This window comes from Brassica napus, chromosome C3 (assembly GCF_020379485.1).
Source record: "Brassica napus cultivar Da-Ae chromosome C3, Da-Ae, whole genome shotgun sequence".
Classification (NCBI taxonomy): Eukaryota; Viridiplantae; Streptophyta; class Magnoliopsida; order Brassicales; family Brassicaceae; genus Brassica; species Brassica napus.
The window spans coordinates 37684411-37695462 of NC_063446.1; the positions used below are offsets into that span (position 1 = coordinate 37684411).

General features: G+C 30.8%; 1 protein-coding gene across 1 annotated transcript; it reads left to right on the forward strand.

Moving 5' to 3' along the window:
* Positions 1-1975: 1975 nt before the first annotated feature.
* On the forward strand, positions 1976-6796 carry LOC106351310 (1-aminocyclopropane-1-carboxylate synthase 5-like). Its single transcript, XM_013791125.3, has 3 exons — positions 1976-2896; positions 3007-3167; positions 3268-6796. The coding sequence occupies exons 1-3, from the start codon at positions 2618-2620 to the stop codon at positions 4238-4240; spliced, it is 1413 nt and encodes a 470-aa protein (XP_013646579.1). The 5' UTR covers positions 1976-2617; the 3' UTR covers positions 4241-6796.
* The last annotated feature ends 4256 nt before the right edge of the window (positions 6797-11052 follow it).

An 11052-nucleotide genomic window follows, 5' to 3' on the forward strand; every position in this document is an offset into this window, starting at 1 on the left:
TAACTCACTCCATTTTGTAGTAAATTTTGCATTGGAGTTGCAGATGCTCTTAGTATTGAAAAAAAACTGGGACATACCCGCAAAATTCTATCTATCCTCATAAAGGTTCTTTTTCTTGCTGACTTCATGAGTGGATTATTAAATAACAATCATAATAAATTCAAATTCTACAATCTTATATATTAAAACAGAAATCACAACCTTGATTCATGTGTGATTTTTTAAAAATGGACATATTCATAGAAAGTCATGTTACATTTAATTTCTAATTTTATCATTTAAATTTTGGGCCTACCAGAAATTTTAATTGGGCTATCAATAATTGAATTTAAACAATAGATGATCCATCGGATTTATAGATAATCTAAATTAAATAGATATAATTTAATGTTGTAATACTATACCTCCATATGTTAAATATTTAAATATTTGTCGATGTTAACTTTTAAAATTATAAATATTTTTTTGAAATAAAAAAATCATATTATCCAACAATGATTAATCTTTACTACCTTAAACCAATGAAAAGAAAATTTAAAATATATAGTTTATTTTAAAAATTAAACAAAAAATTAAAAGTTTAATTATTTACTCGATAATATAAATCTATGAAGCGAAAAATTTAATTTTTTAAAAACTTTCTAAAATTGTTAAATGTTACAATATCTTTGAATATGACAATAAAACATTATTTTACTAATCTTTATATATATAGTTACGATTTTAATAATGAAATAATAATCCGTAAATATATATATAGAAGAAGATATAAATACATGTGAAAGTTTGAAACAATCTATTCAATGAAAAAAATATACCGTAAACTTATTATGTTTTAAAAATTGATAGACACATATCTATATTATAATATATACTAATTTAGAATTAAAAATAAAATATTTATATAAAAATAAATGAAAACAAAAATCTGCGCGGTTATGCGGATCGAGATCTAGTTAAACCATTAATGGCATATGAGTTTGCTTTTTTAATTGTCATGTTTAGTCCCTAGAGGATGGTCATTATAAGGACGGCCCGGCGGTGACTAGAAACGCGTAAAGGCTAATCATTTAACTTTCATTAGTTTAATACGTCATAATGATCTTAGTAAACGAACAGATAAATTAAGGCATTAATATCCAAATGTGCCATTCAATTTTGTATGTATAGTATTGGAAGTTTTTGAAAACATCCAGTACTTAGAGTTAGATTTATTGTTGTATGTCTGAATGCACGATTAATGATGGATGACTTATTTTTAAAGAACTATTGCAAATAATAGCAGACTAGATTAAGATCCGCGCCTTGCGCGGAATGAACATTGTATATATAAATATATTTTACATATTATATGTTCTTTTATATATTATAAAATGATATATATATATTGGATAATGAAAAAATCGGTAACTATTACGTATATAGTTAAATTGGTGTGAATACGTAAATAATTTTTATTAATCCAAACAGTCACTTTTTCTATTTTCTATTTTATATAACTAAATTTACATAATATATACATAGATAAATAGTATATTTTAATATTGATATATTTTTAAATGATGCGTTCTACTTATTTGAATCTTTTATAACAAAAAATTTAAATCGCTGATAACAAATTTTCATTGTGCAATGTTTTTGAAAGTTTTAGTAATTTATAATTTTTGTAAACATTCAAAGCAAATTTTAAATATTAAGTTATGAGTATTTGTTCAAAGATTTTATCAGAAAAAATTGTTCAAAAGAAACTTCAAAATTAAAATATTTATGTATTTTCTATGGTATATAGATTAATTAAAAGATATTATATATATATATATATATATATATATATATATATGAGACTTTCTACTTACATAATTTTGTAATAATTTATATCTTGTCATAAAAAAAAATTAAATCATGGATCATAAAAATTTCAATGTGAATTTTTTTTTAAAAGTTAAAAATATAACATATACGGAAAAATATAATTTTTTTATTATATGATTAATGTGATTGTTTTATTTATTTTAATAATTTAAAGTTAAACAAAAATTATAGATAATGCACTAATTTGTATCAAATCTTTATGATTCAAAATCATTAATTGTCATATATATTTTAGCCACATTAGGTACTTCTGTAAATTTTTATTTAAAGAAAGACTTGAGAATATTAATAATTAATTTATGGTTAGTTTAATAAAAAATTTATTATATATTTAGATGGACTAACCTATTTTTCTAAAGATTCTAAGAATCATTGTGGTGATGACACATGGTTAACTCAAATGTTGTAATACTTATATTTTAATATATAGAGGATTGATTTATTAGTCATATAAAAACAATAAAAAAGAAGTTGCCTCACATGTCTTAACCAACATTTACTAAAACTATGTTTATGTCTGGGCGGTCAAAAAAGTCTAACTAGTTTCTGATCCTATTGTCACACTTTATTATTCTTGGATAAAATGTCGTAAGATTGTTTATCTATATATACCTCTCAACATACCCATTGCTTCTCCAAACACATCTCATCACTTTTCAACAGCTTAAAGTCTTAAACACTAAATCAAGATCTCTTTTTCTCTCTTTTTTTCGACCATAATCTCTTTGACTTAAAATCAGAAAAAATGAAACAGCTTTCGACAAAAGTGACAAGCAATGGTCATGGACAAGACTCATCCTACTTCTTGGGATGGGAAGAGTACGAGAAGAATCCTTACGATGAGATCAAGAACCCTAATGGGATGATCCAGATGGGTCTTGCTGAGAATCAGCTATGCTTCGATTTAATCGAGTCGTGGTTAGCTAAGAACCCAGACGCAGCTAGCCTCAAGAGGAACGGTCAATCCATTTTTAAAGAGCTTGCTCTCTTTCAAGACTATCACGGCATGCCTGAATTCAAAAAAGTAAGTTTCATTTGTCTTCTTCAAATTCAGTAAAAGATACTAACCAATACTTGCATCAAAAGTAACATATCATTTTCTCTATTCTCATGAATATATTCTGTTTCTTTTAGGCAATGGCTGAGTTTATGGAAGAGATAAGAGGAAATAGAGTCACGTTTAACCCGAAAAAAATTGTTTTAGCCGCTGGTTCGACCTCTGCGAACGAGACTCTCATGTTTTGTCTTGCTGAGCCTGGCGATGCTTTCCTCTTGCCTACTCCTTACTATCCTGGGTAAGTTATAATTATAACCCTAGTCTCACTTTACTTGGTTTCCAAGTAAACTCATTAAAACTCTTTGCTTACGTTTTGGCTTTTTGATGATATATTACAGATTTGATAGAGATCTTAAATGGAGAACTGGAGCTGAGATTGTGCCAATCCACTGCTCAAGCTCTAATGGCTTCCAAATCACGGAATCAGCTCTACAACAAGCTTACCAACAAGCCCATAAGCTTGGTCTCAAAGTCAAAGGAGTTCTTGTCACCAACCCATCTAACCCACTTGGCACTGCGTTGACCAGACGTGAGCTCAACCTTCTCGTTGACTTCATCACTTCCAAGAACATTCATCTCATTAGCGACGAGATCTACTCAGGCACCATGTTCGGGTTCGAACAGTTCATAAGCGTGATGGATGTCTTGAAAGACAAGAAACTCGAAAACACCGACGTTACTAAAAGAGTCCACGTCGTTTATAGCCTTTCCAAGGATCTTGGACTTCCTGGTTTCCGCGTGGGAGCGATCTACTCCAACGACGACATGATCGTTTCCGCAGCTACAAAAATGTCGAGTTTCGGTCTTGTCTCTTCTCAGACTCAGTACCTTCTCTCTGCATTGCTCTCAGACAAGAAGTTCACAAGCCAATACCTCGAGGAGAATCAGAAACGGCTCAAGTCCAGACAGAAGCGTCTAGTGTCTGGTCTCGAGTCCGCGGGGATTACTTGCCTGAGAAGCAACGCAGGTTTGTTCTGTTGGGTCGACATGCGACACCTCTTGGACACGAACACATTCGAAGCAGAGCTCGACCTCTGGAAAAAGATTGTCTACAACGTGAAACTAAACATCTCGCCCGGTTCGTCTTGCCATTGCACCGAACCGGGTTGGTTTAGGGTTTGTTTCGCTAATATGAGCGAGGATACACTCGATTTGGCCTTGAAGAGGCTCAAAACATTCGTAGAGTCCACAGACTGTGGACGGATGATATCAAGAAGCAGCCATGAAAGGCTCAAGAGTTTGAGGAAGAAGACAGTCTCTAACTGGGTTTTCCGGGTTTCATGGTCCGACCGTGTACCTGATGAGCGATGATTTTATTCATCTCCCTAAGTTTGAGACGACAAACACACAAAAAAAAAAAAAAACTTCCAAGGTTTCTTCTTCTTCTTTATTTCCTTCATTTTTTTTTTATATTTTGGAAAAGTATTTTTCATTTTCCAAGATATATATAATATCATTATGTATGTGTAATATTCATAAATGTCTGGGTGAGTTTTTATGCAATTTTTCGTTCGGGTGTAAAATCGTTAGTATAAGTGTTGGTTGTTTAAAAAGTGCACTCAGTCCGAATGTGGATTTGCAGTGGCAATATATATAAAATATGTATCCCGTTAATGAAAAGTTTGCATGTATTGTGTAATTCACTCTTTTAATATATGATATTTATTTGATTTCGTAAAGTATGTGCTTCTACCCTTTGTCAAAAAATGTGCTTCTTTAATTTTGATTAAATTCTGAATCAATTTCTGAATCCCGTTAATAAAAAGTTTGCATGTATTGTGTAATTCACTCTTTTAATATATAATATTTATTTGATTTCGTAAAGTATGTGCTTCTACCCTTTGTCAAAAAATGTGCTTTAATTTTGATTAATTTCTGAATCAGTTGTGATATATTTGTTTTTTGACTATGAGTCTGTAATGACCGTTAACGTTAGTAAAGGACGTTAGTGAAGGCAAATATCAAGGAGGCCTAACTTATTATGTTAAAGTCTTGGACTAACCTTTGACTTTGGTACGTTACATTGCATAAGATTTTGTCCGAAAAAATCCGAGTATTCGTGACCTGTTCCATTTACTCGAACATTCATTTTTCTAAATATTTATGGATCATTCGATTCGATTTAATTTGTTAATTATATTAGATAAAAAATACTTTATGTCAAAATATTGAATAAACATATTTTATTCTTTACAACATACCATCAAAAACATTTTCAAAAAGCAAAAATAAATCAATGTCACAGATCATAATATGATTAATTTAATAAATTAACATTTTAACATAAATTATCAAACAAATCAAATAATTCAGTGTAAACGAGTCTAATATAAAACATATGAAAGCATTTGACTCAAAGAAAAAATCATATTGGTATGGAACTCAATACTGAAAACAACTTCAAAACTGACCAAATTTACACTATAAAATGTATAAATATACATAAGATATATTATATATCTATAAACTTATGGACTGAATATATGATATTCAGCTTTTTCAAAAATAGTATTTATGTTTTGCTTTATTGTTTATGAATTTACATTTTGATATTTGCTTTGCTCCAAAGCTTTACAAACATCCAAATATTTTGAATCGAATCAATACGAAAAACATATGGAATCAAATTTAACAGAAATAAGCCAGTCTTACAACGTCACTTTTTGTTTTCTTGAACACAAGTTTATAGTCACCAAAACTAAGAGCATCTCCAACAAGTATTACGAGGAGTTCTCAGTATTAAAAAAATAAAAATAAAAAATTAGGAAAGAAAGAGCAAAAATTCTTAATTTAGAGCTTTTCAGAAATTGTCTACATACTTAAGGGACATATATCATTTTACCAGATAAAATAAATGATTTATCTAGTTTTAAGAAAATGAAACAAAAATGAATGATTATAATACTAATATTTTTTTAAAGAAAAATTGATGGACTCTAACCAAAGGAAGTGTTCTAAACTTTTCTATTAAACCAAACTAGATTCACTAGGTGATGTATTATGTATTAACTTTTCTTTTCAGGTCACAAGTTTGAATACCAATGACCAAAAATAAAATTAACCTAATCTAATCTCTGTGAAAATATTACAAACCTTTTTAAAAACATAAAATACTATAAAACTAAGTTGTCGAACTTATTTGTTGCCAAAAAGACTATTTTGTTTACCGTTGGCCAGAAGAAAAGAAGTAATCTACCTTACCTCATTTAGGCATTACTCTATGAGATATTTTCAAGATAATTGCTTGGATTCCAAAAGGTGATAGTTCATATTTGGTTTTCTTACTTCTTCCTAACCTTTTGTATTAACTTATTTTGGATCCCTCTTATATGGACATCACTTAAAGCAGTAGTTCATGGAGCCTTAAAGATTTTCTTAGTGAATCTGGATCAGATTACAAATGTATCCGTCATAAAATGCCAATGATATTGACATGATATTGTAAGATTTATACCATACAAATATAAATGAATTTGATGAAATTTTTTGTCAAATTTGATGAGGAAGAATTTTTTAAAAATAATTTAATAGAAATAATCAAGTCTGATGAAATGAAATTTTTTTTTAAAATAAAAAATCTTCTCAATAGTGAAAAATTCAAAGATTATCATTTTTTTTCTTCAAATAGATCACCAAGGGAAGCCTAAACAATTTGCAAGATGCAGTATTTTTATTTTTCTACAACTTATAGAAACATAGTCTAAATTTTTTCAGAATATAAAGAAAATTTAAAATTGTGCCAGTTGATGTACATAGATTAACGAAATCCGTAATTTAACTTTTTATTTTGCTAAGTCCTTAAGATTAAGTAAAAAGAAGAAACAAATTTGATATAGCAAAATACTAAGATGAACAATCGATCTGTAATCCATTTAAAACATATATTGGATCATTTTACAACTGTTTAAACCTATACAATGATCGACTCTTAAAGCGATGCTAACAAATACCATGGTCCAATGATTACAATGATTAGATATTTAAAAATATAAATGCAATTCCAATCATAATTACTAAATGTCTAAATCAATTATTTGGGAAATGTTAGAAATTAAAAGTCTCCAATCATTTAAAGAGAAAATGCACTATAACCATTTTATTTATTTTGTGTAATTTATATTGGATAATAAAGTAGGACAAAGTGTCATGTCATAGCCTAATCATTATACAGTATAAGATACCGGTCAAAGATTATGATGCTAAGCCTACTATAGATAGAATATATATAATATTTACAACTAAATTATATATAAATCGCAAATGCCATGAGCTTTGCTGGTACTACTACGAAGACTACGAACTAATATAAATACAACTTTACTAACCGAAATTTTATTTAACTTGACCATGATACTCGGCTATACCGGCCGTAACGGCAAATGATCCTTACATGTGAAGAGCATTAACTTGGTGGTTGAGTCCCCCAAAAAATCTGTCTGTCTGAATTAATAAATAATTCGATTAAAAATGTAATCGATATATGTATGTACTTTCAGAAATACTATAGATTGAGAATTTGGTTGGATTTTTTTTTTTGCTAAATATGTAAATATAATTAAAAATGAAAGATTAGTCTACAAGAGTAGTTAATCTATACAAATAGAACCCTGGCAAAAAAAAAGGTAAAAAAACAGGATTGATAAACTTAGACAAGAAGAAGCTCAGAAGAGGTCCAAGATGGGTCATATGAGTGAACTCAAAGGATCAGACAAGCCATCTACACATGAGGTCCTTGAATTTGGTTGGATTTGAGAATCTGTGATGAGTAATACTGATTAAGTCATCTACTTTTTTTTTTATAAATCCTATCGGTTGATTCGGTCGATTTCAGGAGGAACACACTTAGTGTTACAAAGTGAACTGACTACCATACTGTTTGATCCGAGTTTGGAATACCTTCCGACTAATGCCAGAGGATGAACCGATCATCTGTTACAATCCACCATGCAAACCACTTGGACCGAAACTCAATCTCAGACTGGCCAAATGATGATAATTTAATTCACAAGAGAAATCGAACTCATGACTGATGTGGATACACACCAAACCTCAAAAAATTGCCACTATGCTACCATCCCTTGGTTAATTAAGTCATATACTTAAAAGTCTTCATCGCATATGACCGACCATAACTATACAAACTGAGATTTATGTAGTCCTTGTACCAGAAACTTTCATCGTTTATCATGGTCTTTACTCGCAAATATTATTAAGCAACATGGAATGATAATATCATATTATAAGAATTAAATCGGTACGTCAACTTAATTAGTTGCAAACTAATCATATAGAATTTGTTTAATGGTATATCATTATGATGTTAATATTTATGAACTGTTTTAAATTGATACGTAAATGTTGATTCCAAGATTAGTGTAAACCTAATGTAACGTCGCTAAGTAAGTAAATAAACTTAATTTAATGTCATGAAACTTAATAATCTGAAAATCAGTTCCACCAGTAAGAGCATGATTAACCCATGTTTCTTAGAATGGTGTTTTTAGCGGATGTCAAGAAACTGTTTCTTAACTTTTAACTAAGAACCGGTTATTAAATAAGAATTTTAAGAATCAGTTATTATCTTTTTTAGTTAAAAGTTAAGAAACAGTATTTTAACTTCCGATAAGAACTCTACTCTAAGAGAATGATTAATCCGGGGTTCTTAGAGTGAGATTTTTACCGGTTTAATCATGGTCTAAAGACTCATAGTCAAGAACTTTGAGCGCAGGCAATTAACTAAAATGAGCAAAAAAAATTTTTTGAAAAATGAATGTAAATAGAGCAAACTTAACAAATTATTGAGTGGAGTTTTCTTCAAACGGTTTTAAGGGGATTCAACTTTCATTACGTGTGATAGATTGGATAAGATAATGCGTAAGGACGGTCTCATACTCGTTACCTGTCGAGTTTCTTAACTCACCAAGGGCTTTGAATCATATTCAGTTTAGTTAGGACCCAAATTCTTTTAATATATAAATGAATTTCTGTATCAACGTATTGATTATGTAACATCCAGAGTTTGAACCAAGCTTTGAGTCACGTGGGCTTCATGAGTAAGGCCATATAACTGCACATGCCATGACACAAAAACATATAACATCTACATATATACACATATAGTGATCAAAATGCCACTGCAAGAAAACAAGCGATTTCTGACGGCTATATTCGTCGGTATTTTCGTTTGTTTAGGAGAATTCCGACGAAATTCCGACGAAACTAATCGTCGGAATGAATTCGTCAGAAAAAAAAAAGTTCGTCGGAGATTCGTCGCAAACTACGACGAAATTCCGAGCGACACCGACGCCTGATATTCCGACGCAAATCCAACAACACATTTCGTCGGGAAAATGTTCATCGAAAATTTATCGGAAATATGTCCGACCATATTTGTCATCAGAAAAGTATTTCTTTTCCGACGACACACATCTCTCGGAAATTTCCGACGAAACATTATCGTCGGAAATTTCCGACGAAACATTATCGTCGGAAATTTCCGACGAAACATAGTCGTTGGAAATGTCCGAGGAACGTAGGCCGTCGGAATTTCCGTTCCTCGGACATTTCCGACGAAGACGTCGATCGGAAATATCCGACAAATTTCCGACGATATATTTTCCGTCGGTCTTTTATATTTATTATTTTTTAATAAATTGTATTTTATAAAATTTTATTTTGCTTTAAAATAAAAATCTAAAAAATCGAATTTATAAAATTTTATAGAAAAAAGTTTTGCATAATTTAAAACAACGTTTAAAAGTTTTTACATAATTTAAAACAACATTTAAAAGTTTTAAAAATAGAAAAAGAAACTAAGAAAATTCAGCAGGAAACAAACGCTTCATCTTCTCCAATATCTCTTCATTTGTCTTCTTCTGACCCGCTAATTCAGCAAGAATTGTGGCGTTCTGCGTCTCCAGCGCCGCAATCCGATCATCCTTGTTTCTACAGCTGTATAATCATAGGATCAGGAGGAGCAAACGAAGCTTGTGAAGAGGAAGGACAAGAAGAAGCACGCCGAGCCAAACCAACCAAACGACCTTTCTTCTTTGGAAACGCATTAAAAAAAATATATATATATATATATATAAATATTAATAATCAAGTTAATATAGTAATGCAATTATAAAAAAAAATTATCTCTTCCACCATTTCGTTAATTCGAGCTCGGGTCATGTTCGTCGATACGACAGAGGAATCGTCATCTGAGATAGGCTGAGAAGCAAGTAATGCTTCTTTCTGGGTTTGCACAAAGTCTATGACATCTTTGATGACGAGATTCTGAATTTCCCCCATCTTCTTCTTAGTGTACGCCTCTTTCATAACTTCGAGATGATCAACAGGATTACCCGCATTTGCTTCAACCTAAATACAATATTAATCAACACATATATAAAAAAATAATTGAAAAATATATATATAGAACTTACAAATTCATCTTCCTTAGAAGACATACTGCAAGCACCGAGGTTGTGGACATAAATGCCTTCCCCGCCACGATCGCTCTTGCGGTTGGCTGAGTTTTTGTTGGATTTGTCTATAGTGTCCTGGTCCACCCAATGATTCTGCAAATCTAACCAAACCGTTGGGTTGATGAATTTTGGTGTCTTTCCGGCGAGCCATAGCTGCTTCTACTCATATATCTGCTTCGTAAAAGTTTATGTTACCTTTTCGTGGAAAGCTAAACGAACAGTTTCCGTGAGGCCTGACTCCCAATTGAAATGTTTCTGTCAAGGAAAAAAATTAGATAATATTTATTAAAAATTAAAACTCAAAAAAAAATTAAAATTTATAAATTACCGCAAAGTTACGGAACCACAAATGGCGCTCGTCGTTAGGCATCACACTGTAGGTCGGATATCCCTTTCGGAGCATGGAATACATCATCTGGTTGATGCACCTGCTAATGTCATTTTTCGACTTGTTGAACCTTAAAAAAACAAAGATTTTGTTAGATATAATTTTTTTAAAAAAAATTAAAAATTAAACTAAAAATTTAAGAAAAAAAAACTTTACCAAGCTGTGTATCCTTGTGGATACGGATGGAGCACTCGAAGATGGTCTCGACCAGGTTGGAGAAAAAGGAGCCCAACCGGCATGGTATCAGGCTCATATGGAGCAGT